The sequence below is a fragment of the Trichomycterus rosablanca genome, chromosome 14 (genome assembly GCF_030014385.1).
Source record: "Trichomycterus rosablanca isolate fTriRos1 chromosome 14, fTriRos1.hap1, whole genome shotgun sequence".
Taxonomy (NCBI): Eukaryota; Metazoa; Chordata; class Actinopteri; order Siluriformes; family Trichomycteridae; genus Trichomycterus; species Trichomycterus rosablanca.
Genome location: NC_086001.1, coordinates 18,415,873 through 18,437,447, shown reverse-complemented (window position 1 = coordinate 18,437,447; position 21,575 = coordinate 18,415,873). Strand labels below are relative to the sequence as shown.

The 21,575-nt window shown below is 37.5% G+C and overlaps 1 protein-coding gene and 1 long non-coding RNA gene across 6 annotated transcripts; one reads left to right on the top strand and one right to left on the bottom strand.

Moving 5' to 3' along the window:
* Positions 1 to 2,384: 2,384 nt before the first annotated feature.
* Positions 2,385 to 9,726, bottom strand: LOC134326079 (uncharacterized). Of its 4 annotated transcripts, none has more exons than XM_063008284.1 (10): positions 9,641 to 9,711; positions 6,650 to 6,816; positions 5,883 to 5,960; positions 5,389 to 5,457; positions 5,193 to 5,249; positions 4,990 to 5,052; positions 4,816 to 4,872; positions 4,505 to 4,713; positions 4,233 to 4,392; positions 2,385 to 3,463 (listed from the first exon to the last, which is right to left on the bottom strand). In XM_063008284.1, exons 1-10 carry the CDS (start codon positions 9,676 to 9,678, stop codon positions 2,442 to 2,444), a joined length of 1,920 nt encoding a protein of 639 aa, XP_062864354.1. In that variant the 5' UTR covers positions 9,679 to 9,711; the 3' UTR covers positions 2,385 to 2,441. The 4 variants fall into 4 exon arrangements, with proteins under 4 accessions (XP_062864354.1, XP_062864355.1, XP_062864357.1 ...); XM_063008285.1 differs by having other exon boundaries at positions 4,505 to 4,710; XM_063008287.1 differs by lacking the exons at positions 5,883 to 5,960; positions 6,650 to 6,816 and adding an exon at positions 6,894 to 6,981 and having other exon boundaries at positions 9,641 to 9,726.
* On the top strand, positions 4,852 to 20,675 carry LOC134326081 (uncharacterized). Of its 2 annotated transcripts, XR_010014483.1 has the most exons (8): positions 4,852 to 5,065; positions 5,407 to 5,474; positions 5,892 to 5,975; positions 6,668 to 6,712; positions 9,636 to 9,822; positions 13,467 to 13,546; positions 16,262 to 16,361; positions 18,282 to 20,675. It is a non-coding gene; the product is annotated as an uncharacterized LOC134326081 (long non-coding RNA). The 2 variants fall into 2 exon arrangements; XR_010014482.1 differs by lacking the exon at positions 4,852 to 5,065 and having other exon boundaries at positions 5,191 to 5,474.
* The last annotated feature ends 900 nt before the right edge of the window (positions 20,676 to 21,575 follow it).

The following is a 21,575-nucleotide window of genomic DNA, read 5'->3' as shown; positions in this document are numbered from 1 at the left end:
ATTCTGAGGATGTTCTAATAATTATAAGGGTGATAAGATCAGATTAGGACTTTGACTGAGCCGCCCAAGAAGATTATTGATTGTTGCTTTGGATCAAGATGCTCAAACATAAATTACTGTATAAGATTTCTGGTAAAGACTTGAGAAGATCACTACATTGAATTTCCCAGTCCTGTCCAGGCTGCTTTTTCCTGGTACTCAAAAGAATTTCTGTAACAGTATGCTACCACCAGCACATTTTACGGTATATATGGTGTTTTTAGGGTTTATTATATTTAATCCACACATATAATTTGAATTAAGGACATACAGGAGCAGGTGTGTTGTATCAAAAATCTGTGAAGAAATATAACATGCTGATAAATGCAGTAAAAACTAAAGTGATGATGAACACTGAAGAAGTGCTGGAGTTTAAAGTGCAGTCCAGAGCCTGCCTCTGTATTCACACTATATTAACATGCTCCTTCGGCATGAAGATATGCTCGCGGAACATGCAATTGTGCAGTGAAGACGTGCTCATGTGAACTGAAGATATGCTCGCAGACCATTCACATTCGGTATGAAGACTCGCTTGGTGAACATGCGGGTGCGGAAAGAAGACTGCTCGTTAGAAATAAACACCTTAGGGGAAAAAAACAAGTTTAGTCTTCATGCGAGTTCACCATGCGAGTCTTCATTCTGAATGTGCGTCTTTACCAAGCGCATGTTCACCAAGCCAGTCTTCAGTTCATACCGAATGTGAATGGTCTGCGAGCATATCTTCAGTTCACATGAGCACGTCTTCACTTCACAATTGCATGTTCCGCGAGCATATCTTCATGCCGAAAGAGCATGTTAATAAAGGCAGGAATCACCCCCCATACACACACACTGAGGCGAGAGGGGTTGAAGTACTATTTCTTCTCTGGAATCTCGATACAGAGAGAGGAGAGCAGGTCAATCAGGTGGACCAGGTCAATCTGTGTCAAATAGTACACTTCTAACTTTACACTAATAAAACTATATATATATATATATATATATATATATATATATATATATATATATATATATATATATATATATATATATATATATATATATATATATAGTGTCATAGTGTTACTGTCTGTTTTTCCTAATAGTTTTTCCTAATAGTTTCCTAATAGTTTCCTAATAAGTTAGAAGTTTTATTAAAGTTAACTGAAGTTAAAGCAATCGAAGCACTAAGTTAGTCAGTAGATCATCAGTGGATTATCTCAAACTCAGACAGAGTGATGTGAGGTGTGTTTATAATATAAAGAGGAACACGTGGTGTAAGTGACAGGAGAATAGACACATTGAATCTGTATGACTGAGGAGAACACAGGGGTCGGCCCCAAACCCCTCATTCACATTCATTAACTGTGTTCATTAGTGACGTGTTGAACAAATATCACTGTCCTTTTTTTTTCTTTTTTATACACGGACCATACACGGACCGTCACCATATCTGTCTCTATTTCTCTAAGTCCCGCCCCTGAATAGAAAGAACCAATCAGTATATTAGTAAAGGTGTCAAAGAGGGAAATATGGGCCTATCGTAGTCTTGTCTCACGTTATGGATGAGGGATGTGCATGCGTAATAGCCAGACGAATATAATTTTTTTTTCTTTTATATTAATCCAAGAGCAAAGGTAAGGTATGCCATTTTCAGCAGATTTTACCAGTGATTTCAAACATGTATTTCTATCGGTAATTATCGGTAGTTTCGGAGAAATAGACATCTCCCCATTCAAAGAGATAGGAGTTGGTCTTATACTGATCTTGGTATAACACACACACAAACACACGAGAGAGAGAGAAAGGAGTTTTATAGTTTTGCGCTTCTACTTTTTGGGTTTTCTTTTTTGTATTGTGACACACCTCTCTCTCACTCTCTCTCTGTGTCTGTGTGAAACATGCATTTGCAAAATATTGTCATACTTTCTGTGACCATCTAAAACTTATGACTTTTACATTTTAAGGAATTTGGATACTGTATAAATATAGCCTAAGGGTCGTTTTTGTGGACTGTCTGGCGAGTTTTTATTTTTTATTTTAATTTTTTAATATTAATAGAGGTGAAACCATATTACTGCTCAGAGTGTGGAAAGAGTTTTGCTCATCAGGGTAACCTTCAAAAACACCAGCGTATTCACACAGGTGAAAATCAAATGACCGTCAAAATGACCCGTCTTCACTAAACCCCCAATATTAGCAGCTTAATTGAATTTTAAACACCAAATTTCATCTTGCATGTTTGCATTCACCACAAAATGTGTGAATACCTGAGTTTTCCCTATTCACTTGAATTTCAATAGCTTAAGAAAAGAAAAAAAAATGTGCAAAAAGGAGTTTTGACTCAGTTTCTTTTTTTTTCTCCAGTGAACAATTTAAGACAATGTACAATACAAAAATATGAAATATAACAACCCATTCAACTAATTAGCACATGGAGGGCAGTATGCAAGTGCACAGCCTTTGCAGAAATATTTCTTACACCTGCAGCACACAGTATGTGTTTTACAGTCCTTCTTTTGAGGGCAGAACTGACATCTCTTCCTCTTACTTGCCCTAGCTGGGGAAGTGGCTGTGGTAGCTGGATCCTCAGGTTGATCAGGGGCTCCTGCACTCTGAATAGCTTTCACAACTGCTGCTAAGGCTTCTGTGTGGGGGACATGCTTCCTTCTTTCAATGAGTGGAGTTACAAGTGCCTTTCCTAGCTGCTCCAGGAACACCCTCCTCTTGTTCTGCTTACGAGACATCCAGGTCTGGTTGATCTCTCTCCAAATCACAAAGGCATTGTAGGAGGAAACATCAATGATGTTGTGGAAGATGACCAGGGGCCAGCGGGCAGTCATTCTTCTGCAGCTATCTGTTCCAATCACCTTATCTAGGTTGTCCACACCTCCTTTGTTGCGGTTGTAGTCTAGGATGATGATTGACTTCCTGTCCTCACGATTGCTAATGTCACCATCTGCGTGCAGTGTGCTCAGAAGAACTACATTCTTGTTTTTCTTTGGGAGGTAGGAAACTGGAGTGGTGGTGGGCGTGAAGGCGAACTTTGAGGAGAAGACCTTTCTCTCCTTTGACGCAAGCAGTGCAGGTGGGAGCTCAGGCTTGTTCTTTCGAACTGCACCAACCATGGTGATCTTCCTCTTCAGGAGCTGCAGTCCGAGTTCATAAGAGGTGAAGAAATTGTCACATGTGACATTGTGACCCCTCAGTCCCTCTGTCACATCAAGCACAACGTTTTGTTCTGCATGCCTGCCGTGTTGGTCATATGCTGCTGAGGACCATGTTATTTTGCCATTTTTTGAAAGGAAAGTCTCTCTTTTAGCTTCAGGGTTTTCTTCTTCTTCTGAAGATGATTCATCATGCTCTGGGTTGTATTCCTCCCCATCTTCTTCTTTGGATACATGCTCCACTTCCTCTTCTGAATCAGAGTTGTCTTGCTGGACATCTGAGAAAATCAGCTCTACAGCCTCTTCAACGCTATAACGCACACTCATGGCTTCAGTACAGACAGAATTCTGGGTCCTGTTATCTGCAGCACCTTTATAACCTCTGGAAATAAACAGGTGGTCTTCTGAAGTCTGCGAGAACACCACCTGATTACTTCTGCTACTGATTGATCTGAGACACAACTAAAACATTGTAACATTCTGTGGGTTGTAAATAACTCTGTGACCTTGATTTCAACTCTATTTGCCTCACGGGTCATTTTGACCCGAAGACCACCTTTGTACCTTTTTTTGTACAGCTTACATGGAAATGTGAATAAAAGCAACATTTCACTTTTTCTATTGTTGGGGCCAATCTAGGAAAAGTCATAAAATTTCAAGGTAAAAAAATAGCATTTAGTGGATTTTTGGGGGGGTTTTAACACAGTGGCGGGTCATTTTGACCCGAGGACAACAGGAGGGTTAATGCCATTAGACTGCAATAGCTTGTCATCTTTTGATAGAGCTATGAATTTTTGGCATATTAAACAATTCCACATGAGAATGGTAAGGCATTCATCTAGGATTAAAGACTACAGCCTATACACCATATAAAGACTACTGTACTCTGTTAATCAATGGAAGATCACAAAAATATCCATCCAGCAATGATCCTGTGGTTAGAAAATGACTACTGATTATGGTCTAGTGGACTAGAAGGTGCACAAACAAGATATCTTAAGTCAATATACAGAACTAAAAATTGTTGACAAAAATGTTTATACTTACAGACAATTGTGTCTTTCAGGTGTGTGTTTTTGATGGCCGTTTTCTCTCCTCTGCCACACCAGTTCAACTGCACAGCTAGTTGAGGAGCAAACACTTTGCCACAAATCCGCCACACTGTTTTTTTAAGTGTTTGCCCCCCAACCAGTGACAGTTTTGACACCTGAAGTTGACAAAAATATTCGGTAAGTAATGTACATGCAATGTACAATATATATATATACAGTATATAGTGTGTGTGTGTGTGTGTGTGTGTGTAAGGTACAGTAAATTACCAATTTTTGCTTGAAGATCTTGTTTTGAAGATGGACTTCAAAGTCATTCAAGGCCTGAATGCTTTCCAGTGGAAGTCCATCTGCTGGTGCAGGTGGCATCTTCAGGCTGCTGTTACCCAAAAAGGGGCCTCTTTGGGTAATAACAGAAGTGAGATGCTGGACCTGGAGCTGCAGTTCCCCCAGCATCTCTAAGATGGCCCTCTCTGCTGCTGGGAAATCACATAATAATATCATGGTTATTCACACATCTTTATTAGATCAATAAATAAGACAATTAAGAATTTTATAAAATAGAATTTACTTAAACTTACGTGTGCATTGACCCGGCACTAGTCGGCCTGTAGGCAGACGGACTCTAGGTGCGTTAGCTATTAACACCAAGGACAGTATATTGGTCTACTCATAAGTATTTAAGTATAACAATAATAAGTGAGGTTAACCACAAATATAAAGTCACTGTAATTTGTGCAGTGCTGTTATCTTACCTGGTCCTGCTGACTGAATGTCACAGTGGCTTTCCAAACCAACACTTTGATTGTCTTCTGTCACTTAAGGAGAAAGGTAAGCACTTGGTAAGATTTAAGTTTGTCTTCTTAAACATGCTGAAGATCTATAGTGAAATTTTCTATTAAATTATTAAGAAACATTTTAGTTAATTGTAATGTTAATGACTGTAGAGAAACCTTACTTCGTTCTGTGATGGTGGACTGTCCATCTTGACTGAGCAATTGGATTTGTGACATCACTGAAAGCAAATAATTATGCATGGGTGATTAAACTTTTTATGAATTTGTAAGGTTATGTATATTTCTCTATTTGTTTTGATAAATACTTATCAAGCAGGGGGTTTCTATGAATAGCATATATGACAAATGTGATTTTACTCTGCTGTGTTGGTTCAGTGAACCAAGCATCCTGAATTCTTCCCTGATAGGACTGGGCCTTTGACATCACTGAAAAAAAGAAATAGGTATGTACTATATTCATAATTTAAATTTGTTATTCTAAGTTTGTTTTATTGTGGACTGAAATTAAAACTGCACTTCAGAACTTTTATTAGTTGGACAGGATAAAAGGAAAAAAATACTGTAAGCTCTCTTAAATCTAGTCATTTCCACAGCATGAAACATTTTTGTTCCATTGCTTAATTGAATTTATTTAAATATGTTAAACTTGTTTTATTAATTAGTAGGAGAATATCTCAATTTCAACATTTGATATGTTTTCTTGGTACTATTTTCAATTAAAAATACAATGTAAATAATTTGCACATCATTGTATTCTGTTATTATTTATATGTTGCCCAGCATCCCAACTTTTTTGGAAAGTGTTGTAATGTTTTTATATATTTAATTTCTTCATTTTCAATGAACTTTACCTTGTCTAGATTCTGGGAAGGAGGTTTCATCCGAGTATCCCTGAACATTTGTCTGTAAGCACTCATCCTGTGACATCACTAAAAAATAATTTGGTAAGTACACTGTCCATTTTAAAAACCTGCTTTTTTCAATATGCGTTTATGCGTGATGTTTGAAATACTAAGCTTCTATAAATATGATGGAACTGAAAAAAAATGATTTTATTTTTCTCTGGGCATTGGTTATATTATTATAGACTAGCTTTGCACTGCTTAGTCCTCAAACAGTTTAACAAACACATTCTTAACAGTATCTAACTAATTATAGTGAATATTAACAATCTTCAGTATGAGATTTCTAATAAACGCCCAGTAATACTTGTGGAAATGTGAAATATCATAAGCTTTAAAGCCAGTGTTGTGTTTTAAAGATTTGCCAGGCTTTTCCCAGTCTTTCAAACTATATTTTATTCAGGCAATGGAATGAAAAGATTTAAGTCTTCTGAGCTATTGTGTTTCCTAAAATTTAAGGGGCCCTATAAGGTGGTATAAGTATATAAACAAGATTCAAAATGTATTTTTATTATTATTTTATCAAAATAAGGCTGAGGGTCTTTTTTTTTTTTTTTTTTTTTTTGTGATGTCACAAAAATGCCAGGCGCATGTATGTATCTGTTCAGCCTTCAGCCATTTAGACCCATCTAGTCCAGCTCAAGTTGCAAAGAGTGTTACATCTTGGACTGCTTTGTTTTTTGTTTTTTTTGGGAAGAAAAATACACTAAACTTACTACTTCTGTTTGTTCCAGGATTTCGATGGTCAGCAGGTGGTGGTGGTGGTATTGGTGGTGGTGGTAGGGAATGCACTGTTTTCTTTTTCATTTTGAGATTCTGTTTTTGAGGGCTGGGATGCCATTTTGCTTGAGACTTTTCAATAAATTCAAATGGCTTTTTAGGTCTAAAAAGTAAAAGAAAAATCAAATAGAAATCCTCATGAAGTACTACACAATGTTGTGTGACATGTTATAAAATTACTTTCGTTTTCGTGGGAAATCATTGTCTGAATTTAAATCCGAGGTCTCGCAGGATATTCTCCATTTCTGGACGACCTTGTCCAAACAATCTGTAATATATTTTGCATGCAGACAATTAAATGCATAATATACAGTCATGGGAAAAAGTAAGTACACCCTCTTTGAATTTTATGTTTTTATGTATCAGGACATAATATAAATCATCTGTTCTTCATCAGGTCTTACCATTATATAAATACAACCTCAGATAGACAATAACACATAACAAATTACACCATTTCATTATTTATATAAAAAACTAGATCAAAATACAAAAAGCAGTGTGTGAAAAAATAAGTACACCCTTACTGTTTCTAAAGGAATTAAGAGGGTATTTATCAGTCAGGTTCTGCTAATCAAATGATCTTGATTAACTGATGATTAGTAAGTGTGATCACGTCTATAAAATCAGAAGTTTTGGCACTTATTGTGGTCTGGACCATTCAGGTGTGTGTAAACACAATACCAAGTAGGAAAGACATCAACAATGATCTTAGACAAAGAATTGTTCCTGCTGATTATTCTGGGAAGGGTTATAAAGCCATTTCCAAATCTGAAGTTCATCGTTCTACAGTAAGAAAGATCATTTACAAGTGGAAAACATTCAAGGCAGCTTCCTTGTAGTAGACGTCCCTGCAAGTTCACCACGAGATCAGACTGTGCAATGCTCTGAGAAATTGCAAAACATCCAAGAGCTTCATCTAAGACTCTACAGGCTTCGGTTAGCATGTTAAATGTTCAATTTAATGACTGTTCAACTAAAACAAAAAGACTGAACAAGTTTGGCCTGCTGGAAGGGTTTCTGAAAGAAAATGTTCTCTCTTTAAAATGAACATGACAAAACAGATTAAGTTTGCAAAGTTGCATCTGAAATAAACCACAAGATTTCTGGAACAATGTCCTGTGGACAGACGAAACCAAAATTGAGATATTTGGCCAAAATTCACAACGGCACATCTGACAAAAAACAAACACAGCATATCAGCACAAACACCCCATACAAACTGTCAATCATGGTGGTGAAGGGGTGACGATTAGGGGTTTGTGTTACAGTCACAGGATCTGGACATATTACAGCCGTTGAGTCGACCATGAACTCCTCTTGAAACCAAAGTATTCTAGAGTTAAATTTGAGATCATTTACAAATGAATGGACACAAACCTCAGTGAACTGAAGTAATGTTGTAAAGAAGAGTGGAGTAAAATTCCTCCAGAACGATGTTAGAGACTGATAAAGTCATACAGAAAACCATTACTACAACTTATTACTAATAAATGAGATTCTACATGCTATTCATTCATGGGGTGTACTTCTTTTTTCACATACTGCTTTTTCTATTTTGGTCTAGTGTTTTTATACAAATGAATGAATGAGTGTAATTTATTATGCATTATTGTTTATCTGAGACTGTATTTATATAATTTTAAGACCTGATAAGAAATAGATGGTTTTTATTATGTCTGAATACACAAAACCATAGAATTCAAAGAGGGTGTACTTACTTTTTCACATGACTGTACATAAAAGTTTGGACACACCTTCTCATTCAAAGATTGTTCTTTTTTTTCATGACTATGAAAATGGTAGATTCACACTGAAGGCATCAAAACTATGAATTAACACATGTGGAATTATATACTTAACAAAAAAGTGTGAAACAACTGAAAATATGTTTTATATTATAGTAGCCACCTTTTGCTTTGATTACTGCTTTGCAGTAGAGTACATCCGTCCACCTTTTCTGCGCCGCACAAAGACACGGTGGTTGGAACCAAAGATCTCAAATTTGGACTGATCAGACCAAAGCACAGATTTTCACTGGTCTAATGTCCATTCCTTGTGTTCTTTAGCCCAAACAAATCTCTTCTGCTTGTTGCCTGTCCTTAGCAGAGGTTTCCTAACAGCTATTTTACCATGAAGGCCTGATGCACACAGTCTCCTCTTAACCGTTGTTCTAGAGATGTGTCTGCTGCTACAACTCTGTGTGGCATTTACCTGGTCTCTAATCTGAGCTGCTGTTAACCTGCGATTTCTGAGGCTGGTGACTCGTATGAGCTTATCCTCCGCAGCAGAGGTGACTCTTGGTCTTCCTTTCCTGGGGCGGTCCTCATGTAAGCCAGTTTCTTTGTAGCGCTTGATGGTTTTTGCGACTGCACTTGGGGACACTTTCAAAATTTTCCGGACTGACTGTTCTTCAGTTCTTAAAGTAATGATGGCCACTCATTTTTCTTTACTTAGCTGCTTTTTTTCTTGCCATAATACAAATTCTAACAGTCTATTCAGTAGGACTATCAGCTGTGTATCCACCTGACTTCTGCACAACACAACTGATGGTCCCAACCCCATTTATAAGGCAAGAAATCCCACTTATTAAACCTGACAGGGGACACCTGAGAAGTGAAAACCATTTCAGGTGACTACCTCTTAAAGCTCATCAAGAGAATGCCAAGAGTGTGCGAAGCAGTAATCAAAGCAACAGGTGGCTACTTTGAAGAACCGAGAATATAAAACATATTTTCAGTTGTTTCACACTTTTTTGTTAAGTATATAATTCCACATGTGTTAATTCATAGTTTTGATGCCTTCAGTGTGAATCTACAATTTTCATAGTCATGAAAATAAGTCATGAACTCTTTGAATGAGACTGTATAATGTACATAATATAGATAATGTTTATCTAATCAATATTCTTATACATTTTAGATTACCTGAGCTGTAAAGGATACGAGCTTGGTGCTGTGTCCATCCTCTGCTCACATTTGGGACCTCACTGCCTCGGATACTTTTTAGAAGTTTGGCTTTGTCTGTGTATGGAGGCCACCATGATATGCCCTCATGGTACCAGTCTGCTGCCACCGGGCTTGTTGTTCCTCATCCACAAATTCAACCAGTAGGTACATTCCTATCATACAGGGATCTATCATGCTACTCATATGTCATGAAAACTATAAAAAAAAATAAACTTGATTATGAAGAAGAAAATTAAATAAAACTCAGTGGGGATGAAAATGGAGGTTCTGGTAGCAAATTTCTCATGAACTGGTATGCAGAAGGGGAAAAGATACAAATTTCATCTTATATGGCAAAACAAATGCCTTCTGTTGAACTTCTGAAAATTTGCAATATTCAGTGGCCCCTGAGACCTTGTCTATTAAGTAGATGCCAAGTGTGGCTGAGGAAAGAGGGTATTCGAAGAATGATTCCTGTTCGAGAAAACAGCAGTATGCAATGTAGACCTCATTTCCATGGGAGAAAATATTTTTCACTCTGGCAACTTTGTTGTTGATGTAAATAAAGCTGTTGGCTTCATCTAATCTCAATGAGAAACTCTGTGTCCTCAGTTCGCGATACTGACTGGCTGTTTGGATGGACCTGGGAAGTGGACCACATGCATGAACTTTGTATAATCCCATTCTTTTCCTATTTCGATTCAGTTTTTTGTGCCTCTCTGACAGTCTTCTAATGACCTGACTGAGTGGGAAGCCAGGTTTTCTAATTAGCTTTTTAATCTGGTGAAGGAAAGATTCAAATTTAAATGCACTGAAATTATCGAGTGCACCATGTATTTTTACATCTTGTGCCAAGTGAACAAGGTTGTGTACATTGTAAGACATGAACTTTTCCCCATAGAGCTCTTGAAAGTGTTTCACAAATAAAACCAAAATGTCATTAGCATACTCAAGATGGTCTCGGAGTAGCTGTTTGCTGGATAAAATGAACACTCCCACAAAAAGTAGAAGAAAGTTTTGGTATGCTGTTGTAATGAGTGTGCTATTTAAAAGAACAGGCCCACTGTACAACAAAAACTGCCGGAACTCAGTAGCTTTCCACCTGTCTAACTCTCTTACAGACCTTGGTTGTCGCGAGAATTCCAAGGGAACATTTTTACGGATTTGCTGAAGTCTGCTTGAAAGGTTGTCAACAGTAGAGGCAGGCAGTCTGCAGGACAAAGGACCCCGTAGCCACAACAAAAGGAGCCTGCGCATAACACCAAGGCACACAAGGTGCATATAGTCTAATGGAAAGCCTGTTACCATTTTCAGTGATGTTCTTTGCAGTGGTGTGGGACCATGATGATGTTCTTCATCTATTTGAGCCCTGAATGACTCATCTGTTCTCAGTAAAGCATCAATTTCAGGAAAAACAACTCGATTCTCAATATACTTCCCCTCTTGGGTACATTTCCCACAGCCACTATAGCCAGAGTGACCTTTTATGTTTTTCACAAAGGCACATGCCGGAGCATCACAAACTACTGTGCACAGCCTTAAGTACAGGAAATCTCCTTTGTAATTAAATCCTTTTTCCAGATTAGAAATGTCTGACACAAAATCTTCTAAGAAGGCATCCAGGGATCCTGGTTTTTGGTTGCCACAAAACAAACCTATTATGACTGGGTCATGTTTTGGAAGATTTTCAATAATTCCTAGAATTGGCCAAAACTGTGTGGTGGAACTCTTGAATAAAGGTAAACCATCAATATTGACCTGGAGGTTCAGAAGGTGTGTTTCTTTTATGACATGCTTGTGTTCTTCTAAGAGATGTGTAATAGCTTCAAGCACACCAAAATGGTAATACTGTCTCCCAGCAATATCTTTGCAGGTCATTTTTGTAGAACGAACAGTTCCAAGCAATGTTCTTGCATCATGAGGGAGTTTTGGGTGGTAATCTGCCAGGATCTTTAGGAGACTGTTTAAAGCAGAATGTGTAACATTTTGCTCAACAGCCCATGATGCCAGTCTACTATGCAGAGAGGCTTGGACTTCTGAATCTGAGTCTGTGTCTGATTCTGTTTCTGTGAGTTCAAAGGCATCAAAAAATCCCTTGTTGTCCTCATTGGACAAACAGTCTTCAATTTCCTCAGTATTTTGTTCCTGCCTTTGATATGGACTCCCACAGCCCAGTTCATTTACGTAGACAGAAATTAATTGTTCATTAACTCTGGCTTTGGATTTTCTTCTTATTGTCCAATATGAGGGTGTTGTGAAAGCCATACTGAGAATTTAAAAAGACCAAACATGAAACATAAAATAAATGTTTTAAACAGTCTTCTGTTCCATCTTGACAATGGTTACTTACTGGATGCAGATGAAAAACTTCACAGGATAATCACAGAATTGGAAATCTGTTTTAAGAGAAATATATTAATTATAACAAAAACTATAGTATTACTTATGTCATGCTCCGTTACTGTAGAACATAATTGTAGAACTTCACTATTTAAGTTATAACTCAAGTATTTCAAGAACAGAGTCATAATATTTCAAGATTAAAATAATTATTTTAAGATTAAACTTAACATTTTGAGAATGTGAAATCACTGTGGACTACCCAACAGCATTTTATGGTAGTGTGTGAGGCACACGGAAACATTCTACTAAAAGGCTCAGGTATTGAATCCGCAAAAGAACTGGATTCCAAAATAAATTACACATCATTTACTGATGTTTAATCACAAACCTGACCGAGGAAAGTGTTAGTAATATTATCAGAAAACCCCAATGCAGCCCTAAAGATGGTCATGTGTTTTTACGGTTAGAATTTGGATTCTGGTAGTCCAATGATGCTCTAAATATTACACATTTATTCTCAAACTATTACAACTTTAATCTCAAAATAATTATGACTTTGATCTCATTACGATTTTAAACTTTACATTTTTTGGTCACCATCATAAATATGACTTTAGTATTAAATATTTTGATAATCTTGAAGTAGAGCTTAATCACAAAATATTATGTCTTTCTTGATATCTTTTATTTTGACACTAACTGACCCTAAAACACTATTTCAATAAACTTCTTCAGTTTGTAAGTTTTGTTTGTTGTAATGGGATTGATGGCAGACGTGGGTGTGGTTAGACCTGTAGCCCCCCTAAAAAGTGAGAAAAAGAAATAATTATTTTATTCACTTGGGCCAATCCATTAAATTATTCTGGAGCATTTTCTGAATGTAGGCAATGTGTTCCCAAAACATTTTAAATAGTCTCTAACAAAACATAAAGATTGTATTTGTTTTATCTGTGATGAACAAGTAAACGTAGATTTATTGTAAGAGGTTTTGCCCAGATGGGATTCCACAGCGCTTCTTCAGATATAGGCGCGCATATTTTCTAAGCTCCAGCGCATCTGTTACTGATTGACGCGCTCTCCCTCACCAAAGCTCACTAAGTGGGAGTGATCTTGGCTAATCGCCTCTCTTTGTCTTCCTCCAAGTCCCTGCTATTGGTTTGCAGAAGTGTCAATCACTTCTTCTGACCCAGAGTTGTAAGCGAATCCCCGGCCAGAGCGCACTGCACATAACAATATTGCATCTAAATTTTTTTTTACCCTTTTAATTAAATCACAAAATACAATATCTATTAAAATGTAAAAAATATTCGAACATTTTATATTATTTACATATTTAATTTGCATATGGGACATCAATTTAGTCCCGCCCTCAGCTCGCTGGTCCGATCGGCGTAATTTGGTGATTGGTGGTTCTGGATGTCAGTCAGATCTTTCTCTGAAAGTAGGCGCTTCTTGTCTGCAGTGAGCTGTAAACAGTTAGTCCACGTGTGGGAGCAGAACGGGGGATGGTCGTGGATTTGTCCTCCTCTGTTATCAGATGAGGTGAGTCTTTCATGTTGTTGAACTTTATAAAGTAGTGGCACGTAATTAAGCTTTAAGAAATGTCGGTAATGTGTTAAGTTCTTGTTTAAATGGTAATTGTCCAGTATATGTCAGTGATATTGTGCTGAACGTGAGCAGCCCAGCTGTTTAGCCTGTTGGAGTCAGACACGTTGGACATTTAGTTTAAAGTGTGTGTTTAAACTGTGCCTAATGTTTTACTACTGAACATCTTAGAGCTTAAGAGAATTTACAGTGTTCCGTGTTGTTGGTGCTCGATGGTCAACTAATAAATCACGACTCTGAGTCGACTCAGTGTTAACCACGGCACGGCGTAGAGGAATCGACTCCTCTGGCGATCGGTGTAGAGGAATCGACTCCTCTGAATTATATATTTCGAGAATTAATAAAATATTAAACGTTTAATAATGTTGTTCCTCTCAAACTGAAAATGAAAAATATTGTTTGGTATTTTATTTACCACAACAATCCATCTGTGTTAGCCTCAAAGCTAACTCAAGTTAACCTGGTTAATCTAAAAAGATTTATTTTATTCTGATTAATATACCGGTATATTATATTGTTTTCATTATAACATATACATTTTTCATATCTTGTGTTTTATTGTATTTATTTCTTACCTCTAAACTCTGCTCTGGTAAACTCCTTAAAGCCAGAAATAACGAACTGAGGGTTAAAAACGGCTTTTTATACCCTCAAACTGCGCGAGACTGCTAGCGCGTGCAGTCACTTTCACACTTTCCCGCCGCCCTCCTCAGGGTGTTCAGTCTAGTAAATATCATCAGCTACACTGTATGGACAAAAGTATTCTTTTATAACACCCCATTCTAAATCCATAGACATTGATATATAGTCTGTTCCCCTCTGCAGCTATAACAGCTCCCATTCTTCTGGGAAGGCTTTCTACAAGAGTGTGTCTGTGGGAAATGGATCAGTTCATATAGCATCTGTGAGATCAGACAGTGATGTTGGATGAGAGGACCTGGCTCACAATCTTCATTCTAGTTTATCCCAGCAGTGTTTGAGGGGGTTGAGGTCAGAGCTCTGTATGGGCATTCACTAAGTGCTTGATTTGATACACTATATGGACAAAAGTATTGGGACACACTTCTTAATCACTAAATTTAGGGGGTTTGTTCAGTCCCATTGCCACAGGTATATAAAATCAAACACCTAGTGAATGCCAGGAGAATGAGTGCACAGTGTCAACCCAGTTTGGTGGAGGAGGGATAATGTTATGGGGTTTTTCAGGGCTTGGTCTAGGCCTGGGAATGAGAATTCTTAATGCTTCATTACACCAAGTCATTTTGGACAGTTATTTGGTTTCAACTTTGTGGGAACTGTTTGGAGAAGGCTCTTTTCTGTTTGTACATGACTGTGTCCCAGTGTACAAAGAAAGGTTCATAAAGGCATGGTTGGGTGAGTTTGGTCTGGAAGAACGTGATCGGTCCACACAGAGCTCTGACCACAACCCCATCGAACACCTTTGGGGGGAAATGGAGAATGGAGATTGTGAGCCATGTCTTCTTGTCCATCACTTCCTGACCTCACAAATGCTCTTATGGATGAATGGACAATAATTCCCACAGACACACTCAAATCTTGTAGAAAGCCTTCACAGTGGGATGTCATGAATTCTCCTGTAGGTGTAATATGTAGGTGTCCAAATACTTTTGTCCCTATTAGGTGTATATGTAGGATTTAGAGCAGCTAGACCAAGGTATGCTTCATTGCATTTGATCAGGAGGAGAAACTTTTACTTGCTACAGGGGATGACGCTATATTTAACACGAAACAAATACATTGGGTCCTGGTTTGCTTTTATACTGGTCATATGTATTTGCAGTTGAACCAAAATTAGGGAACAAAGTGACACGTGACAAGCCTGCAAGCATAGATGTGTTGAGTGAGACGCATCGAAGGCAGTTCAGTACGCTTGGTGGTCAATAGATTCATGTGGACTCTATACACAGACAAAACAGTGAGTTTTGGTAATCAATAGTTAATAAATACATTGATTAACAATATTTATATAGCACATCAACATGTTTACATAGTTACATCAGTATGCATTTTTTTAAAGAAAAGAGTTACCTTGGTTAAAGAGCATTTATCCATGTATGAATGTATGTATTTATTCATGTATTTAGCAGTGGCCCTAATATGCTGTCGTAGCAAACATACCTTTCTCCAACAAAACAGTTGCATAGTGAAGACACAAGTGTGCTCGGGCCCAGAACATAGCAGTGTGCACAGGGGAAAAGGGAGTACAATCATTCTCTGGTATTGTACAAGGCAACAGCGCCTAGTGTGAGTGCACCTTTATGTTCTTAAACTTGGTATGGTTGTCAAAAGAAGTCATATCCTAATTTTTATTGATATACTGAGGGTCTGTGTAATCTTAACTTACTGACTAGTGTAAACTTTGACTTTTAAATACAACAGAAGGAGAAGAAGCCAAAATTGACTTGCAGGTGCAGAAATCTGCTATTAAAAGGGAAACATTCAAACGCATCATGTCTAGACAGGACATGACGCATTAAAACACATTTATATATCTGTGCACACACACACATGTGCCTTGTCCTTGTTTTTACTATGCACTTATTTACCATTCATCATAAATTCATTAAATGAATGTCTCATGAACTTAAACAGTTTGTCTGTGCTCTTTCCTCTGCGTTGTCCTGCATATAGTCTCCACCATGGTTTGTTGTGCTGCCTGGAGATGCTCCTGTCGCTCAGAGTGACTGACACACATCTTAACATTACCAGAGATTACACCAACAAAAATGAGGTAATCCTATTCAAACACTGCATTTGCACTTTTTACAAACAAAAACCACAGCACTGGGAAGCTTAAAGTTTGATTTATTTAAAGTAAGGAATAGGGAAAGGTCATTGGGATCTGTTAAAAAAATATAGACAAGAAAAAAAGCAAAAGCAGCACTAAAATAATAAAGAACGATAATGCTGCTCTCAAACAAAGTGAATTGGGGACAATTCATTTAAAGACCACTTTTTCAAAATGACCAAATTGAGGCATTAGTCAGACTAAACACAAAAGGGACGAAATAGATCAATCACTTTGCTGCTGGTCCGACAGGTTACAAGACCCTGCAGGTAGTGCAGGGTTCCTCTACCAAGAATAAGAGCCCTGCAAAGATGGATGCAGGGTGTTAGAACTGGGCCTGGTGTGTTCACAGAGGTTTTTGGTTTTCTAAAACTGAAGGTAAATGGATTGACATAACTTGAAATGGAATGGGTGTTGACCTTGAATGAAATTGCAGCCACAGCAAATGTTGAATTTTAATCTAGCCATGGTCCACTTGGCAGTCTGTAGCATCACTGTGGCATCACTGCTCCTTCACCATGCAGCACCCAGTGCTCCTACAGTAGGTTATTAATATACACCATCAAGATTGCTTAAGTATAACTTACATTTAATATAGTAAAAGAGTAACTTTTTTATTTTTTACATTTTACTTTTATACGGTAGTACAATATTTTTGTACTGAGCATGAGCTTCCCATAAAGCCTATTATGATAAATTGTTTAAGACGTTTAACTCGCCTTGTATTTTCAGTCTCACTAACTTTTTCTTTTTCCTTTGTTATTAATTTAAAATCAGATGAGTTGCAACATAAGGTGATAGTCAAGAGAATCACAATGCCTACAGCATAATAAATAGGCTGTTTGTGGTTAATGTGTTGCATACTTTATTCAGTATACTAGCCTTATTTGTTAATGTTCCCTAAATTGACTAATTTAGTATGCTTTAAATATTTTACCCTTTGAATGTGCATCACTCCATGCTCCACCACTGGGGTAAAAAATGTGACCCGTTGGAGTGATATTTTATATTTTAATATTTATTATTTTCACAAAACAGAATTAAACAAATGTGAAAATAATGACAGGCAATCACAGTTTATAGGTATTACCAGACTTAATGTTTTATGTGTCAAATATATGACTTAAAGATATTGCTAGAATTGAAAAACTATACAGGCGAGTCTCGCTTCAGCATCTGTCTGTGAGGAGTTTGGAGCTTCTCCCTGTGTCTGTGTGGGTTTTTGCCAGGTGCTCTGGTTCCCTCCCTGCTCCTGAAAAACACAAAGGGTAGGCTTATTGGATACACGTAATTGCCCCTCGGTGTGTGTGTGTGTGTGGTATGTGGTATATGTATTCCTGCTTTGTGCTGAGTGATTCCGGGTGGGCTCCGGACAAACCACCACTCTGACGGACTAAGCAGATGAGAAAATGTCTGACTGACTATCAGAATACACTGCTGTATTGCTTTTCAAAGATTATTGCCCTAATTTTAGTTTTTCTATTAGTTCAACCCTACTAAAAACAAGTTTGGCGTAAAGGACTGCCTGAAAGATCAATCTGAGGTGCTGCATGCAGTACATGTGATGTTTAAGGAACTAAACCACTTAATGTTTGGTTATTATGTAACGTGTACAGCAAATATACTGTCTTCTGTAACTTGATCTATTGAGCTATTTTAGCTGAAACACTCATTTGTTGTGTATATATTTTGTAAAAAAAAAAAAACAGATCTGATGCCACTGCAGCAGGACAGTACAGCAATAACAATATGGCAGTGTTCGTCATAACCTAATTTGGTGATGTTTTCTTCACTTGGCTTTGTCTACCATTGTTTTGCTTAACAACACTCAACTTATTCTTTCTTTTCTTCCTTTTGACACAGGTTTTGGCTCGAATCTCAGCATGTACAACGGACATCATCTTATGGAGCAGCAGCTTAAGTTGTCTTCAACCTTCAAAAGTTCAAAGACATCACTTCCCTGCTGTGTACCCTTCCCTGGCTTCCTGTAGCAGCCTCCCCTTGAGTGAACAGCAGAATGACTGTCTTAGAACAGAGTCAATCTAACCAGGTTGTGTTCCAAACCGCATGGAAGGAGAGTCTCCTAAATTATAGAAAAGCTCTTAGTGCTGCTAGAGCAAAATATTTCTCCTCGCTAGAAGAAAACAAAACTAATCCTACATTTAATACTGTAGCAAAACTAACTAGGAAGACCACCACTACAGAAGCATCCACACCATCAGTATTTAGCAGCGACAACTTTATGAATTTTTTCAGTGATGAAGTTGAAAACATATGGCACAAAATTAATACTATTAATCTAAACCTGAGCAATCTGATGACAAACCAAGTAGATGTCAGTATAGTTACATCAGATCAGCGTTTAGAGTCTTTTAACCCTCTCCGTGAGACCAAGTTAATTTCACTAATTTCTTGATCAACAACATGTATACTAGATCCCGTACCCACAACTTTCCTAAAACAGATACAACTCTTTTAAAAAAGATAAATTAATCTCTTAGTACTGGCTATGTCCCTAAATCATTTAAAGCAGTTATCAAACCTCTGGCAAAAAACCTAACCTAGACCCCTGCCAGTTGTCTAATTACAGACCGATATCAACCCTCCCCTTCATCTCCAAAATCCTAGAAAAGGTTGTAGCACAGCAGCTATGTTCATACCTTCATAGAAATAACATTTGTCAGTCAGGGTTTAGGCCTCATCATAGCACAGAGACAGCGCTGGTTAAAGTTGTGAATGACCTGTTACTGGCCTCTGATCAGGGTTGTGTCTCCCTGCTTGTACTGCTTGACTTAAGTGCAGCTTTTGACACCTTTGATCTCCTTTATAGGCTAGAAAATATTGTTGGAGTTTAGGGAACAGCCTATTTGAGTGACCGTTATCAGTTTGTAGATGTAAATGGTGAATATTCTATGCACAGTAAGGTTAAGTTTGGTGTTCCACAAGGTTCTGTTTTAGGCCCATCTATGTATGTATAGATATGCTACCTCTGGTTAATATTATTCTTAAACATGGTATCAGCTTTCACTGTTATGCTGATGATACACAGTTCTATGTGTCAGCACATCCAGATGAGAGACACCAGTTTAGACTCTGGATGTTGAACAATTTTCTTTTACTAAATGATATAATAAAATATATTAGGACCACAGGCAGCTAGAAGTAAACTTTCTGATTACATAGTAACTCTGGATGGTATTTCAGTTACACCATGTACAGCTGTTATAGACCTTGGTGTGATTATTAATTCCAGTTTTTGTTTTGAAGCTCATGTAGCTATCACCACCAGGATAGCCTTCTATCATCTTAGAAGCCTTGCTAAGCTATGATGTCACTACATGACGCAGAAATACTTGTCCATGCTTTTGTTACCTCTAGGTTGGATTATTGTAATCCCTTTTGTCTGGTTGTTCCAGTAGGTGTATAAACAAACTGCAGTTAGTCCAGAATGCAGCAGCCAGAATCCTTACTAGAACCAGAAAATATGAACACATCACCCCTGTCTTATGCACACTGCACTGGCTCCCGGTCAGATTTCGCATTGACTATAAAATAATGTCTTCCGCATTTAACCCATCTGTGGCAGTGAACACGCACACACCAGTGCACCAGTCAACACACACTCAGTGTGTCGGGCAGCCATCCCCAGTGCCCATGGCACTTCAGCCACGGATCCTGGGAATTGAACCGGCAACCTTCTGGTACCAAGCCCAGTCCTCTAATTATTAGGCCAAGGCTAATTATTCGTTATTCTTATTAATTTTTCTAGTTTTGACCAGTGTAGGATGAGTCTCTTAAGGTTTCTTCCTCTTGCTCTGAGGGAGTAGTTTTCCTTGCCAATGTTTTGCTTAGCTTGTTCATTAAGGTTTGGACCAGGGTTTTTTGTAAACTACTTCGAGTCTGATTGTGAAAAGTGCTGTCATTTTCATTTTAATTTATGTAATGTATCACATCTTCCCAGCTGTATCTAATGCAACTCAAGTTCAATTTATGTTGTATTTTAACATGATTGGTTCTACCATCATTCGTAAATGTGTTTAAATCGATAAATATTTTATTCAGTCAACTCTGAACTGAAACTATATTACAGGTGGCTGTAATCTCATGCAGGCTCACTATTTTTAAGGTTACATCATGTTCTATATTGTTATATGCACATTAAACTCAATTTTTATCTGTTGTATGATGTTGACCTTATAATATTTTTATATTTTCTGCAAGTTTCCATGTAATAAAGGCTATTTGGCATCAGCTGAAGCATTTCTACAAATTCATTTTTTGTAAATCAGAAGAGAAAATTTTCCAGCATTAATAAGCCTAATGTACAAATGAAGCAAGTGTTGCTGATTGGATCATAAACAGCCACAGCAACCTTAATTATTAGCTGGAGGATTTATTTTATTGCAAACTGCTAAATGCTCAACATTACATGATAAATTATGTTTTGCTTATCAGATCATAAATGGCCACAGCAATCTTTGGTGTTAGGTGTAGGATACATTTCCTTTAAATGTTCATTGATGGATAACAGAAATTCTGTTGCTGCTGGCAGGAAGAGAGTGAGCTGGGCACTATGTGAAGCTGTAATGGGCTGGCAAAGAATATTTTATATCTTAAAAATTACATATTTAAACCTGTGTATACAGTTAAAGGTGTGGAAAATGCTCTTATTGAGCTTTTTGTGTTCTTGTTGAAACAATATTTTTATTAATGCCACTGCATTTCAAACTACCATTGCAGTAAACCAACCTGATTTGTTTGTGACTGTAAATGTTGCTACTGTCTGGTTATCATTTTATACCTGACATTGATTTATTTTTTTAATGAAAGGCCACATTACATTCTCTGATACAGTGGTTGTTATAGTAACCAGGGTTGGCAGTGTACACAATATGACCAGTTACAGATTCAGATTTCTATACAGTAGCTATAGTTCATGGAACCAGGGGGCAGTGCATATAAATCTAATATAGCAATTTCATTTTCTGTCCAAAACCAACAGTGAATTTCGTGTGTCTTGAGTTTATATTTATTGTTGACGATAGTATCAGTGAAAAATCTTTTTCTTATGGGTAATATTTGGCTTTACTTTTCCTGCATGTACATCTCTGCTCCTTTAAAATCGTTGATACAGTCTGATGAATAGAACCGGTGATC